The sequence below is a fragment of the Micropterus salmoides genome, unplaced genomic scaffold (genome assembly GCF_014851395.1).
Source record: "Micropterus salmoides isolate LMB-PRFRI ecotype aquatic unplaced genomic scaffold, ASM1485139v1 Ms_hic_scaffold_9, whole genome shotgun sequence".
NCBI classification, from domain to species: domain Eukaryota; kingdom Metazoa; phylum Chordata; class Actinopteri; order Centrarchiformes; family Centrarchidae; genus Micropterus; species Micropterus salmoides.
In genome coordinates this window covers 16,794,765-16,810,873 of record NW_024044681.1, presented here as the reverse complement: position 1 = coordinate 16,810,873, position 16,109 = coordinate 16,794,765, and the positions used below count along the sequence as shown (strand labels likewise).

Genomic DNA, 16,109 nt, shown 5'->3' with positions numbered 1-16,109 from the left:
ATCAATATGCACAATATACACACTAGGTCTTCTGTCCTCCCCCAGAGGATGTTGCCAAGGACACATACCTTCTTACTCCTCATACAAAATCCCAAGCATGTGTTGGGAGAGGCAGGAGAGAGATGGAGCATTCACTCGAGGTGGATGAATATAGCAAAGACCTTGGTTTGTCTTTATTGAAATTGGATTACTGCTTTCTGCTAGTACAGCCTGTTGTTTGGCCGACTGACAACAGGGCCGGTGTACAGACACAGCAGCCACTGTGGGAGAAGATTTATCATGGCCTATAAATCTACTGCACTGAGAGGGACATCTTAGACTTTCTCCTTAGGAGCAGCAAAGTAAGAGGAGAGGAAATGGAGTACTTAAATGTAAAGAGGAAGTAGAGGGTCAGAGAACCAGAAAAGATGGGTGAGAAGTGAAGGAGTCTGTTGAAAAGAGGAAGTGTTCTATCAAAGATGGGGAGAGGAAAATGGGGATGTTTCTGAGATTACAGGGGAAGAAAGTGGATTTAGATGGTGGATCAAGATGGAATAAGAGCGGATGGAAAGAATGAAGAAGAGCTCGTATCCAACACGACTGAAAGGGAAGAAGCGACAGGTTGAGGCAAAGTGGTGGGGATAGAGGGAGTAAGAGAGGAGAGATTTCATTAATCATTCAAATCAATAATGTATAAGTCCTCTGTGGTACGACACCTGTTTACCTGTAAGGTTTGGCTCCAGGTGTAGAACTTTGATAGCTTTTATTTTAATGGGTCTGCAAGAATCAGAGCCCCAAGTGAATATAATCTCCTGTAGTATAAGGTTTGATAGATATAATGGCAAACCTGTAAAGTGTATTCTCATGATTCCTCTGTAGTTAGAATTTGATCTCCCATATATCATGTTGGTGACTGCCATGAGACACAAACTGATATGAATGTTTCCGTGAAAGTTGAAACTGAAGTTGGCCCCAGTGCCAATGCTGTTTTTTCCTAACCTGTCTCAGACTAACATGAACCCTAATAAGTCAGAGGATTCATTTGATTTGTTACTCTAAACTAGTTACAGTAAAATAATCATATTAGCTGAAGGATCCAGGTCAGTGGCTGTGTCTGGTGCATTACATGATTCAGGTTAAACCTCAGTTCAAAACAAGCAAACAAAGCATACACATACTGCTGTACACACACATTCCTGCTCTATAACAATCCAGATCATTGATACTGCTTTGGTTGGCCTGGCTGGGGATTTCTTTTATAGTGCATTAATGGGCACGCTTATGGGTAAAGATTTATTGAGACTTAAGCCTCTGCAATTAACAGTTCTGCCGATCAAACAGTGCTGTGTGTGGCGAAGCGCATTCATGTTGATGCAGGGAAACGAACTAGCAGTAGTTGCCAAGGAAAATGATCAAGGGAGCTGAAGGAGGGAGTTAAGTAGACCTGGAAGATGTGAGATGGAAAAAGGAAGGTGATAGAAGGCCATAAAGTAAGAGGGTAATATTTAGACAACAAAGAGGGAGAGAGGGAGCAAGTGAGAGAGTAAAATGCTTAGCATTAGCCACCATTGACTTTTTGTAGCATCTGGACATTGAATCAGCTCCTGACTGCTGTTGTGGAGTGATGGTCTATTTATCTGGTTAATGTCTAAACCAGACACAGCAGATGATGTACTGAATTTAACAGACTGAATTTCAGAGATCAGCAATCTAGAGGCTCTTTATTCTCATCGGGGAGAGAGAGAGGAAGAGAGATGGATCCTTTTCTTGTGTATCTCTAGCATATTAATATATCTAACATAACGATAATGTTAGCAATTACTGTTAATTCTTTGCTGGAATAATCAGTCTAAGTGTTGTGCTGTGGTACCACGGCAAATAAAAAAATCAAATTAAACAATTGAAAGTTTATTTAAAAAGCATCATTAGTGCCAGTTTGCCACGCAAAGTTAATAACTGAAAATGTCAGTAGTAACTGAGGTAATGCAGTAAATGCATAAATATGGCAACCAACATCTTGGGTCATTCCTGCAAAGTATAGATTAAAGGATATCAAATCACTTAAAGTAATCAGACTGATTCTGTGATTAGGGCCACTGTCTTATCTTTTTTCATGATGTTTTGTATCATTAGACTGATGATGGTATTTGTAGGTGAGGACTTTCTCCTTAGCTCTGTAAACTGATCTGATATTTCCTGGTAGTAATGTGATGATTTCTTCTCTTGAACAGGGAGCCCATCGGAAAGAAGAAATCGGGTAAGACTCGCTTTATTTGTGTATTTGAAATGAACATGGGATTAGGTGGACTTGGCTATTGTGTGTTATTTAGTCTTATAATAAGTTCAGAAGATGAATTTAACCAGGCACACTGTATGTATGTATGATACTGTAAGTATGAGCCTTTACTTTACTTTTTATGACTTCTTTTCATTATGAATGCCAAGTCCTCTACAATTCATCTGTAATATGTAATGACATTATCTCCATCTAGTGGTCACAGAGTTTTATACAGGTAAAAAAAAAACATTGATTCGACCAGTCCAAATGTTCTTGTTTCATTAACAAAGACAGATTCTGTCTATACCTGGAGTTGACTATTATAGTACCGGCAACAAGGAAATCCCCTTTGCCATTGTTTCACTGATTCTTTTTATTTTCTCTCTATCCTCTTGCATCCATGTTGCATCCATGTATTTTTTTTTTCAGTTTTCTTCTTCATTCATTTTCCTTTCCATCAGGGATTGTGGAGAGAGCGACTACTTTCCTAAAGCGAGGTAGTAAACACTTGGTCGTGCTGTGTGTGTGACCCAGCAGCTTGCTAGTGGCCCGTTCCCCCTCTCCTCCCCTGGCCTGGGCAGGTGGGATGTGGCTCTGTTAAAGGCTTGGGGCTTGCATTGGTTCTGTAAAGAAAGCATACAGTATAACTGGTAATCTTCAGACCCTGCGTGGTTCATTTCTGTAGGTGTAGGTATGTTGCATAAGGACAGAGTAGAAAAGACTCTAGATAGTGGCAGGGTTTTAACTGTACATCTGCGAGAGAGGGTTACCATATACCATCGATGCAGTAGAGCCATATACTGTATATCTGCTAGGCTTTCAGCATCGGGCAAAATCATTGAGGTTACACAAATAATTCTTCAATGCAGAGCCCTAGAGGCAGAAATAATGTCACTGGTTGAGTTACATGTAAATTGTTGAAACCAAGGAGCCTTTTGTGTGCTTAATAACATAAAACTAAACCCTGGAGAAAAGGGTTAGGGAAGTTAATATTATAAACTAATGATTTAAAAGTTAACCCGAGTTACTTGGGTTAGTTTGTCAGTCTACCTGATCTTCCAAGTTCAAACTAGCCTAGCAGATTGGTAAGCTTGCTTAACAGTCTTCAAGGCTGTTTGGTATTTAGCTGTGTTCTCTCTTTAAAATTCAACTCAACCTGATGTTAGTTTCCTCCGGTTCTCTCTCTCTCTAATAAATTACTAATATTAAAATTTCTGATAAAAAAAAAAAGTTTGATTAAACAGTTTGCTGCTCACTGAAGGATGTGTACAGAAGGACAAGCTGTGATATTTTAAGCTGTTTGAAGAACTATGCAATGTGAATTTTACCACATCTGTACTTTAAGATTTTCACATTATATTAGTCTTTTGTCTGCAGAGACATGATTTCTGTTTGCCTGTGTGTTACAAACACATTGGTTAAAAATGTGTCCATCAGAACCTTCAGTGATCTGCATGCTGTGGAGGATTCCTGCACGTAATGCAAGGGCATACAGGGTTTTAAAATTGCAACAAGCTGTGTCAGCCAAAAGGTATTTTGTTTCCAATAAAGTTTTATATGTCAAGTAAATTTTCTCCATTTGGGTTTGTTCTAGACAAGTTTTTAAAGATCATAAATCAGGAAAAAGAGTAATTATACTGGTTTGTGCTACTGGTTGTATGTTAAGCCCTCGTGTGTTAAAAGTCCATGTATCTCAGGCTGGCTTGGTGCTAACATTGGTGATGGGTCTTAGTGGTGCTGGTTTGTTTCTGTGTGGAAGTCACAGCCATGTTGATGATTGACTTAACCCTCTTCACTTTTTACCATTACCTTTCACTCCCATTCTCCAAATCTCCTATTATTCCCCTGCCGTTGTTCATTCCCCCGCCCCCACGCCCACTCTCCAATCACGACCACTCTCCAATCACGACCACTTCCTCCTCTGCTTCATGTCTGGGTGAATCTCCATACTCTAGATAAGCCTCCTCTCCCTTTTAACGTTTTACTCAAAAGCTTTTGCACACACTTTTGACCTTGGAATTATAATGGGCATTTCATCAAAAGTGAGTTGTTCACTTATTATGGCTTTTCAGATCCATTTTGGCTGCTTTGTAAAGACCATGCTTACTTTAGCTTTTCAGTAAAGTTCTTTAAAGTGCGTGTAAAATCTGCCATTTTAAAAGGTCATATTCTCTTCAGTCAGTGAGATACAAGAACTTTTAAAGGTCAACATCTCGTATGATTCCAAGTTAATGGACATTCCTTTAATATCACATTAACAAATATTACCAAAGATCCTCACTGAAAAGCAAAAAGCAATGAGTGGAGGCTTTTTTACATTATTGAGATTTCATCCTTAGCAAACAAAAGGAGCAGAAAGAGGTGGGGGGAAAGAGCTAAAAGGCCTCCGTTTTGATTTGTTCCCCTTAACAGGAGATTCCACCTCAGCGGACCCTCTCCTCCTCGACCAGTATGTGGCAGTAACAGATTATGAGAAGCAGGAGAGCTCCGAAATCAGCCTGCATGTTGGTCAGGTGGTGGAGGTCATTGAGAAAATGAGTCAGGTGAGTTCTATTCTGCGTTCAATGTACTCTTTCACTATATCCTAGATAAGTTTAGATTTTGCAAAGGTTGCTGGTTTAAATCGAAAAACAAGTAGCCAAACATCCAATCTGTGTGGACCAATGAGGACAAACGCTGCTGAACTTCCATCATGTTTTCCACACCGTTTTCCATTGTTGTTTGAATGCCGGATTTTTAATGACCTCATCTTGTTGCGTCCTCTTCGTTTGCATGGTTTAATGGCAGCAGACTGGAGAATTAACGCCACCAACTGTTTATCTCAATGCATCAAACTGCTAGTATTCACAGAACAGTTGTGGATTTAAATTGCATTAATTCTCATTTTCTTTTTGCTTTGGTCTGGAAAGACGGTTACATTTTTTTTTACTATCTTCGGATGGAAACAAGATATCTTGTATGTCCGTGTGTTTATATCCTGCTCATTTAGGATGGTGGTTTGTGAGCTCAGAAGATGCCCAGGGCTGGGTCCCTGCCACCTGCCTTGAGGCACAGGATGACCCTGATGACTTCAGTTTTCCAGGAGAAGAAGGTATATGAAGCTTTCCATTTGGGTGCTATTGTTTAGATTCATATTCCCCAAGGAAAAGTTTAGGTCAAAGAAGCCATTTAGCATTTAACTGTCTTGTGTTGTTGTCTTTCTGTTGCCTTCTAAAGTGCAACACACGCCACGCGTAGCGCCACGTCATTTGACATGCACCATTTCACTCCTGAAGCACACACCAGATGCTCTATATAAATAGAGGAAGCCAAAGTTCAGTGATGTGCATATCCGGAGAGTCGATGTGTGTTGACGCCAAGACACTGTCACTGCCTGGCAAGAGGTGTGGGTGTTTTGATGTGCATTATATTCCGCCTGTGTGTGTGTGTTGCCCTTAAGAACAACAATTCAAATATGTTTAAATAACTGGATTTTAGAGTACTCATTAATACAAACAATGTAAACAATACATTAAAAAGTGTTTTTAAAAAAAACATGAACTTGCCATCTGTGACATAAATCGGGGTGAGATTCCATAAAAAAGCCAGATGTAGATGATAAAGAGTGATATAATGATACTGTACAGCGCATAGTAGGAACCCTACTAAGCAAAGTTTGTGGTTTAGAAGTGGACATTGAGCTAACTGCCCAGGACTTTCAGGGGCATGTCACTCCTCAGAGCCCTGGAATTCACATCTAACATTCACTGACATTATCATAGATGTGTATACATATGTATACATATATACAAAACAGAAACAAATAAATCAGAAATTGAGCAAGTACATAATAAATGTTCCAGCAATGAGAAGGATTTAATTAAATAGTCCCAAGACCATGCTCAGGGCCAACATCACCCCCACGATCTAATTATCCAGAACATATATGGTCTATAACCTAGCAAAAAACAGGTTACAAATTAGGCAAAATTCTAAATGGAACAAATAGTCAATGTAGAATGGATGGAATACTATGATTTTAAACAAAAAGCGCACAGTCCTAGAGGAACTATTTGTCAGTAAATGGGTAAAACATCAGCAGCTCTGCCAGAACTAGAACTTTGATTTGTTCTTGGCCCACCAATACTGAAAATGCTTTCATTTAGTATAAAAACATCCTCCAGATGGCTTATGTAATGTTCACTTCCTATTTTGCCCCACTTACTGTGCTGGGATGTCAGTGCCTCGGAGATTCTGGTCACTGCCAAGGCACATGGGTCGTCGCAGAACATTAGGGGATCTATTCAGCACAGGCTTTGGGCAAGGTGGAGCGCACGCCTTTCTTTTTCCCCCCTATTCTAAATGTGTGTGTGCGCAGACATGCGTACACAACTGTGTGCATGTTTGTTCACGTGTATGCATGAAATGTTTGTTGCATGAGCGATCCAAGCATGTAAATTAAACCCTTGCATGCAAAGTGGATTGCGCATTTTTATCTGATATCAAAAAACTAAATCAGGACAAACGTATAATTAACCAACATTAAACAGTTGATACATCCATAGTAATACATAGAATATCTTTAATAATGGTAGACATAATAATACTTAGTAGAAAGTATCCAAAGAAGGTTAAAGTCAAGGACAACTGGACTTGGTTGAAGATACTAGAAGACATTTCGTCCCTCATCCAAAGGACTTCTTGAGTTCTGACTGACTGGTAGGGAAACTAAGCTAAATAGGTTAGGTTAAATAGTTTCCCTACCACATCTAACATTCACTGACATTATCACAGATGTGTATACATATATAATACAAAACAGAAACAAATAAATACATAATAAAGTCTTCCAGCAATGAGAAGGATTTAATTAAATAGTCCCAAGACCATGCTCAGGGCCAACATCAGTCCCACAGATTCTAATTATCCAGAACATATATGGTATTTAACCATTCAGAGGAACTTTGGGGCTGGTGGAAGATCAGGTAATAAAGTCAAGGACATACGTTTGGAAAAGTAAACATCATAAACATAAAATTGTGACAAGTTAATGCATTTAAAAACACAACCTGACTACAGATCTTGGATAATGAGGTTAGAAAATACTGAATGATCTCATTGAACAGACTGCCAGTAAGTGTACCCAGTCAGTTTTTTGTGTTCTCACCTGAAGCCACCGATTGTACATCACTCCTCCTCTCAGGTATCAGGGTCGTGAGGGCTGGGCCCCAGCCTCCTACCTGAAGAAGACTGACATCCAGAAACTAAGCTAAACTCTAAACTAAGAAGTCCTTTGGATGAGGGATGAAACGTCTTGTAGTATCTTCAACCAAGTCCAGTTGCCCTTGACTTTAACCTTGGATAACTATGACCTGGATGACTGAGAATCTTCAGACATCTTAGTAGAAAGTACTGTATGTGTGTTTTATGTGTTGCACATGTGTGTATCTTACATCTCTCACTCCACAAGATTCTGCTCAAGCCTTGCCTCATTTAATAAGTTAGCTCATGTAAACCCGGTGTACTTCTCTATCTCATCCTAAATCACATTGTGATTGTCGTGATGGAGCAAGCATTTTGAGCCTTTTCATTAAAACGTTGCAGACATTTTCACTGCATACCAACAAGCTTAAACAACTTCATAAATGCAACACTGCACACTCATCTTTGCTGCAGGAAGGTTACCGATTGCAGCTTTAACTCCAGCCATTGTAATCTAAATGTGCCACAGTGTGCTTTGTCTCCCAAGCTTTTACCTTACATCAGCATTTATTTGTTTACCTATACACAGTAATCTTCAAAACAGACCTCATGCTCTTATATTTAACAATTTTGCCTTTTTCTGACACCAGAAGAGAAGTACTCAGTGATTTACCCATACTCGGCCAGGGATGAGGATGAGATTGACCTGGAGAGAGGCATGATTGTCGAGGTGATTCAGAGGAACTTGGAGGGCTGGTGGAAGATCAGGTAATAAAGTCAAGGACATTACGTTTGGAAAAGTAAACATCATAAACATAAAACTGTGACAAGTTAATGTATTTAAAAACACGGCCTGACTACAGATCTTGGATAATGAGGTTAGAAAATACTGATTGATCTCATTGAACAGACTGCCAGTAAGTGTACCCAGTCAGTTTTTTGTGTTCTCACCTGAAGCCACCGATTGTACATCCCTCCTCCTCTCAGGTATCAGGGTCGTGAGGGCTGGGCCCCAGCCTCCTACCTGAAGAAGACGGACATCCAGAGCCAGAAGCAGTCAGCAGGTGCTGCTGCTCATGCCAGTACCAATGACCTAGACGGAGTTTCCAAACAGCAAAACAATGCAGCCAGAGAGAACAGAGACAACGGCCACAAAGAAAACAGACTCTCATTTTTTTCTGACAACAAAAGTAAACTATCTATTCTATCTATCTATTTCACTGCTGCCACACAATATATATCAAAGCTGTCAAATGATCAGATCTAGGTTTGAGCTGTCAAAGCAGTTTTTTAATATATATATGAATAATGTAAAAAAACAAAAGAATGCCAGGCTATGTAAACACACCATGAAAAATCTACATAAAGTGATAGACCCTCTATCATTTGACAAGGTAGTGATTTCCTTTATGCTGCAGCCTTTTTGCACAGTCACAGTCAGCATACCCAGCCGGTATTCAACACCAAGTCTGAGGGGACATTTCCAGATGGCTTCTGCACTGCTTTGCAAATGTACAAACTTATTAATGCAAAATGATTGATTACTCTTTTCCCTCCACAGAAGTGGGATCAAGACACAGACCACCTCCACGCAGAGATCTTACCATTGTAAGAGATCCCGCTCAAATCTCCATTGGACACAGTGTGGATTCTGTTCTGTTAGGAGATAGCTCTCAACAAAAACTTTTTCATCGACGTAACCTTTTTGTGTTTCTCTCACATTCCACAGCCACGTGGTACGAACCTACCCAAGCCGCCCATTCCTCCTCAGGTTGAGGAAGAGTTCTACACCATAGCAGACTTCCAGACCACCATCCCTGATGGTATTAGTTTCCAAGCTGGAGTCAAAGTTGAGGTGGGTCAGGCACTTCCTGAATGTATTGAAATAAAGAATATAGTGAAACATTCAGTTTAAATAAAGGTTTGTATATATTAATTTATTTTTTTTAACCTACTAGGTGATTGAGAAGAATTCAAGTGGTTGGTGGTACATCCAGATAGATGAAAAAGAGGGCTGGGCCCCTGCCACCTTTATTGACAAGTACAAGAAGACCAGTAATGCCCTACGACCTAATTTCCTCGCCCCTCTGCCCAATGAGATGGAGAAGCTGAGTCTGGAAGATGGTGGTTCTTCTAACGTTTCAGGCACAGAAGACAGCTGGTCAAAGCCTTTACCAGATGAGCCAACCACAGTCCCTGAGTCCTGTGCCCGGCCTAAGCTAAGAGATTGGAAGGCCAGTGCCCCCAAGGGGGCCCCTGGGCCTTTACCTCCGGCCCCAGCTGTCCCTCCAGTTGAGGAGAAACCAGCTCTGCCACCTCGAAGGGAGTCCATTAATAAGAGCTTTGAACTGGAGGTAGCAGAGAAACCTAGATCTGATCATTCCAAACCGTTGCCCCCAAAACCCCCAGCTCCTGGGGTCATAATACCTCTGGTTCCACCCAAGGCAGCCCCCTTCAAACAGGACAAACCACCAGAGACCAAGAAAGAAGATAAGAGCAAACCTCTTCACCTTCGGAATGAGATGGGTCTAGAATGTGGTCACAAGATCTCTGCCAAAGAGGTGAAAAAGTTTAATCTCAAACCCGTACCTAAACAGCCACCAAAACCCAAATCAGAAGCACAGGAGGAGAAACCGGAGACAGCTGGCCCAGCAGTGTTTATGAAACCTAAGCCAGTGCTCCGACCTAAACCTATTCCAGCTGCCAAGCCAGATTCTCCAGCAGAGAACAAACTAGACATCACCAATTTGAGAAGCAAGCTGAGGCCGTCAAAACCTGCAGACTCTGCGTCAGTTGAGGTAAACCATCAGAATGACACCTCCGCAGCAGTAAATAGTTCACAGGCTATTCCACCGCCTAGCTCTCCCCCCATCCATATCCCTATTCTCAATAATGGTAAGCACTGCGACGAGCCAAAACTCCCCCCAAAACACATTAATGGTCATAGCCAGGAGAGCTCATCACCCCCTTCAAAACCAGCAGTTCCTCCCCACAAGGAAACCCCTCAGAGACCACCAACCATGGCTCCAAGGAGACCACCTCCGCCAAAGAAGGAGAACCCATCCAGCCCAACTGAGCTCAAACCTCCACCCGCTCTAAAAGATGCCCGGGACCTTCCCAAGCCCGCACCACCACAACTCAGCAGACCCCCTCCACCTAAACCCAAAGGGTTTGTTCTGGCTCCTCCAAACAAAGAGAGAGAAGAGCCCAAAGTTAACAAAGTCCCGATTCCCCCCAAGCCCCAGTTGAAGGCTGAGAAGCCTGGCCCGCCCAGGGACAAGCTTCCACCTCTACTCAAGGAGCCCAGTAAGGATGAGCTGTATCTAGCTGTGGCGGACTTTGAAGGGGATGAAAACACATCCAGCTTCAAGCTGGGTACGGTGTTTGAGGTTCTGGAAAAAACCGGCAGCGGCTGGTGGTTCTGTAAAAATGTAGGAGAAGATGTTGAGGGCTGGATCCCCTCAAATTACCTGAGCAAGAAACCTTAGTGTGAATGTGCTCTCAAAACAATCGCATATGAATAAATTCACAAACTAAGGAATAAATAAACAAAATATCAGTACTTTGTAGCTTATTAGCATTTTTATTTTATTTATAGGTACCTTTTTTATTGACCCTGTTGTTATGTTTAATTTTGATAAGGAGTATTCTACCTAAACTTTACCAGCAATAACGCATGACCTAGTTGGGTCTTGTGATGTTTACTTTTAATTTTTATCATTATATAAAGATTACGTGAAATCTTGGGTAAAAAGGCTAGACATTAGCAGTAAATGTATCTCCACCCATGCCTTCTATGATATGGTGCCTCTATATTATATGCAAAGTGCTTCATTCCTTAATATACGGTATGCAACTGTAGACATAGTCCTCATCGGAAGCTTAAAAAACCTTTTGACTAAAGATCAAAAACCTACAAAACAGGACAATATACTAGATGTTCATATCCAGCCAGTCTTTCCCCAGCAGTAGATAAAAAATGCTAAATCCCTTAAAGACTGCACATGAACTTACTGGGGCAGTTCAATGACTACATCTGGGCTTTCAAGTGCTATTAGCAATTACTAAAAAGAGATGTCTTTGCCAAGTAGAAGTGCTGTTTGTTATACCAGAAACAAGCATTTTAGTTTTTGTGCTATTGTAATGCTTTTCTTTATTGACTGCATAATTAATGTTGCAGTGACTTGTAACAGATGTACACTTTGTCAGTCATTTCAGATGAGGTAAGGTTTGCACACGCTGAAGGAAGGGGAAGAATGCAACAGTACATTTTATTTCTTAGTTTTATTACTCCTTTTGTATTAGCTATGTTTTTTATACTCACTATTACAAAATATCCACCAATGTAAAGATGAGGCTAGAACATCCAAACTGATATGGTGAAAAGACGCTCTCTATCAAAGCTTTTTAACATAATCATGTTATCGCACACCCAAAAATAAGAATCGTGAACTTGCAGAGCACATCTGCAGCAAATGTATGACCTAAGAAATTGGAGATTACAGTGATTTGTGCAATGCTTTACAGTATTGTCAGTGTACAGTCTGTTATTAACCAAGGTTTGGTGCTCAATAACAGCAAAGTATGAGCATTGTATAAAAATAATGTTTTACATTAATGCTTGACTGGTTTCAAGTATAGTCAGTATAGCAAATTATTTTTTATTGTACAGAAATGAAAAACATATCTTAGCTGTTGTCACTTTTCCTTGATGGTCCATCTGTTAGGTCTTTTGCTCTGTACTGATGAAGGGATTCGAAGGATATAGAGCAAAGAAAGAATATTGTTGGTCAAAAGATAAATGAAAAATCACAAAATAATGTGAATTGACTGTCTGCAAAATTTCACAAGTGTTAAGTGAAATAGTTAGGTTTACAATAAACAAGCAAAATTGGAAAATAAAAATGTATTTCCATGGTTCTTGACAGACAAGGCTGCAAGCTACAACACTGATGCTGTTCTGCTTCTAGTCGCTATGTTATTCCACCTTCCACCCATGTTTTCTACAGAAATGACAGTATGTTACCAACTACAAAAAAGTTTTACATATACCTAAAATTGTATTGTTCAGGTATATTTTATGTGGACAAAAGGCAGGAAGATACAGTGCAGTGCAAGGCAAATGGGTTGATGTTGTCATTTCAGTATTCTGTAATCTTAATTTGTTTGCTATGTATTTTTCATTATGTTGTCTCATTTTACTTAATAAAAGTTTCAGATTTTTCAGTTCAGCTGTCATACTGTGTCTGATTTGGCATTGGCAACTCCCAAGAAAATTGTTGGAATGTTTTTGGGTTATGTAATTGAAAAACTGGTAAAAGTTAAGTATTCCTACTAATCAATGTTTTAGTAGCACTATTGAGCTGTTTTTTGTTTAAACACATTTTGTTTGCATCTTGCACACCCACAAGTGGTGTGATTCACATACTCCCATTGGTTTCACGTTTTCCGCTGATCAACAGTTGGTGGGGATAACGTGCAAAGAAATAAGGCAATGTCCAACAATTTATTTTTTTTAAAAGATTGCCAGTCAGTAAACACGAATGGAACTGGATAACCCCACTTTAATATCATTGCCCAGCATCAAGAGGCAAAGTTAAAGAGCTGAAGAGCCACGTTATTTCCCTCAGAAGTTGGTGGAGGCCAAAGCAGTACTTTAAAAAAATTAAACTTAATATATTGGGGTAGACAGAAACACCAACTTGTAGGCGATAATGTCTGTGTTGCATTTACAGCTTATTGCATTGCCTTAAAGGCCAAAAAACAAAACGAACCAAAAAGAAAATGAATGCAGGTTTAAATACATTTTGTGGTGACCCACCTCTCACACTGTGTTGGTGAAGTTCTTGCAGGTGTTGAGCCAGTAACCTCTGCTGCAGTGAACCATGAGAACAAGCACGCGATTATATATGGCAAAACAGAGCTGGATAATGACAAAAGGTCAGTATAAGTTCTTTGATGAAAATTAATTTAATGTACAGGTGATGTCCTCTTCTACTTTCAGCATAGTCCTTCACTTTCAGATTGAGTAAACTTTATTTTTAAATACAGGGCTTTGACTTTTTCCTCTCCTTTCTACACATTATGGTATCATAATTACTTCAGACTTTCTAATGATCTGGATGAGTCTTGTCCGGATGAAGAAATTTAAAATAAAATGTGGCCTTGATTGTCACCATCATCTTATGTTAGTCTTCATAACCGGACGTGAGCTATGATGGTATTGCTGGTGCTATTAGAAAGAGCCAATGTGACAATCCAGTAATTAGAAAATCTGCCTTTATTAAGAGTCATTTACAACAGTGGTTCCTTCTGATACAGTTTCATTCACACTCACAACCCCTCCATACAAACAATGTCACATAAACTGAGGCAGAGGAAGGCATATTTGGAGCCATTAAACATGACAGAAGAAGAAATTTTACAAAAGAATTTAAATACTTTTGAGAGAGTGTGTGTGAGAGGGAGAGAGAGTAAGCTGTACCTGATTGCTGACCTGGTTCAATGAAAATCCGCACGCCAGACTGCTCTAAAGAAAAACTCTCTCACTCAACAAGGCAATACGTTCCTCAGCTGCAAACTCAAGGTTTTAGTTTAAGGTTGAACATCTAGAGGAAACAGCGGTCTGAATTGTTGCACTCCCCTAAAACTGATATGAAGAGTTATTTTCAAAAATCAGATCATTTGGAAAAAATTAAACCCTAAATTATTGCTTCACAATACAACTTTTTATTTTATTTTACAAAGATAGAATATTTTTTAAGCAATGCTGTTTATTTCAAAATGGCTGATGCATCTATTTTTGGAGTTAAACTATTTATATTATTCCCCTTCTCAGTGCAAAGAAAGGCAAAGTTTTAAGAAAAATAAACCTCTTTAAGCTCAGCAGAGACATACATGTAATATTGCACTTTGGTTAGCAGGCAGTGCATTTACTGCACATGTATAACAAATACACTTAATACACATTTTTTTAAATTCAATTTTAAATCCCCTAATCTAACATCCTTCAAAGAACAACAGTATTTTTCTTTGGCTTTGTCAGTTCCCATCCAGTGACTGATTTTACAGTAAAAAAATATGACAGAAAAACAAATGTCACAAAATAATAACACTTTGTGAATAACAATTAGTCCCCTCTGTCTTGTTAAAATCTCATTCCTAAATAATCATTTAAAAGAAACTTAAATTCTGAGTTAGTCTCATCCCACATTTCAAACAAGATACAAAATAATAAGCGCATCCTTCATAGCATGGGTGTGGGTTTTAAAAAACAAAAAAGAAGAGAGAAAATATTTAAATTAGCATTTACAGTGATGAATCTGAATAAGGTTGTTTTCAGTAAAATAAATAAAGGCAGACTTTAGCTTCTATATGACTTATGGACAAAGCCGGTGACTTTGCCAAGCCATACAGAAATAGGGGAAAAATGGAAAAAGTCTGTCAATTACTACATTTTGGATGTGTTTTTGGTCATGATATTTGGAAGACAGCACTGATAATTTGGGGTAAACGAAAAGTGCTTAGTTACTGGCTCACCAGCTTTCAAAGAAACAAACTCATGCATTTCTACCCTCACATTTTACTCATTAAGACAGATAAGTTTAAACTCACAGCCACTGTGTCATATTACCCTCACACTTCCACTGGTGAGCAATAAGAAGAAACAGAAAAAAGGAAATTAAAACACTGTATGGGATTAGATACTATGTAACTGAGTCATGTGAAGCACATTTGTTTTAAATCCATCACATACTACAACACAAATGTTAAAGAAAAATCATGAGCTAAAACATAAATATTCACTAAAACAATAGAGAAACCTAATTGGGAGAATCGGTATGCTGCCATTTCAGGCAAAGCCAACAGGCAGTAGGCATTTGTAATACCTGTGGGTGTATGGTTATTGTGCAATGTCACAGCAGCTTATGTGGTAGAAGAGTCCTGGTAAGGCACAAACTTGGAGAGTTTGTTGGGTGAACTTGGGTTTGGGCAATCAGAGCTCTCACTCATCCTAAAAAAAGCCTCCTGCTCCCTTTTCTTCGTGTTTAGCTCCTCTTCAAGGGCCTAGGAGGAGATGGGCGGAAGATTATCTGACCAAGCTTACTTAGCGGAATGCAAACTTTACTAACACTTGTCTTATGCTGTACAGCACGAATATTTCAATACCAAGATAGGAAAAACATTAATTTTGTGTGTTGTGATAAACATATATATTTTGATGCATGTAGCACAAATATGGACAAGAAGAAGGAACTTTTGAAAAAGTGCTCTTATGTGCTCAAGCTCTTGTATAAAGTTGAAAGAATACGCTTATTTGCATTCTTGCCAAGAGGATGAAATGATTCACACCACTAGCATATCTGCCTTAATTAGTGTATGAAGCTGGGGCCTGAGGAGATTAGCTTAGCTTAGCATAGAGACAGGACTCCAGGAAGTCACTGTCCCCTGCTTTGTTTGAGAAGAAATTGTGAAAAGATGCAGTGTCAATTACTGAGCGGTATAGGCGTATTCTTGAATTGTGAAAAGAGTCAGGATAGCTGCCCTCCCCTCCCCACACTTACACATGTAGAAAGTAACTCAATACTATCTGGTGACTTTTATGTCATAAGCACTTGAATGATTTCAGTACATATATGATGTATATTTACAATTTGATGTAAACATAATT

General features: G+C 39.4%; 2 protein-coding genes across 2 annotated transcripts in view; one reads left to right on the top strand and one right to left on the bottom strand.

The window, feature by feature from the left end:
- The window catches only part of LOC119895569 (SH3 and PX domain-containing protein 2B-like), a 45,697-nt gene extending 33,030 nt beyond the window's left edge, over positions 1-12,667 (top strand). Inside the window, exons 6-13 of the mRNA XM_038708754.1 lie at positions 2,211-2,236; positions 4,670-4,804; positions 5,247-5,348; positions 8,089-8,206; positions 8,426-8,628; positions 9,000-9,046; positions 9,168-9,293; positions 9,397-12,667. Coding sequence (XP_038564682.1) covers positions 2,211-2,236; positions 4,670-4,804; positions 5,247-5,348; positions 8,089-8,206; positions 8,426-8,628; positions 9,000-9,046; positions 9,168-9,293; positions 9,397-10,926 — 2,287 coding nt within the window. The 3' untranslated portion in view covers positions 10,927-12,667. The remainder of the gene's footprint in view (positions 1-2,210; positions 2,237-4,669; positions 4,805-5,246; positions 5,349-8,088; positions 8,207-8,425; positions 8,629-8,999; positions 9,047-9,167; positions 9,294-9,396) is intronic.
- A 1,033-nt stretch (positions 12,668-13,700) lies between these two features.
- Positions 13,701-16,109, bottom strand: part of stk10 (serine/threonine kinase 10) — a 47,431-nt gene continuing 45,022 nt past the window's right edge. The window contains exon 20 of the mRNA XM_038708750.1: positions 13,701-15,505. Coding sequence (XP_038564678.1) covers positions 15,365-15,505 — 141 coding nt within the window. The 3' untranslated portion in view covers positions 13,701-15,364. The remainder of the gene's footprint in view (positions 15,506-16,109) is intronic.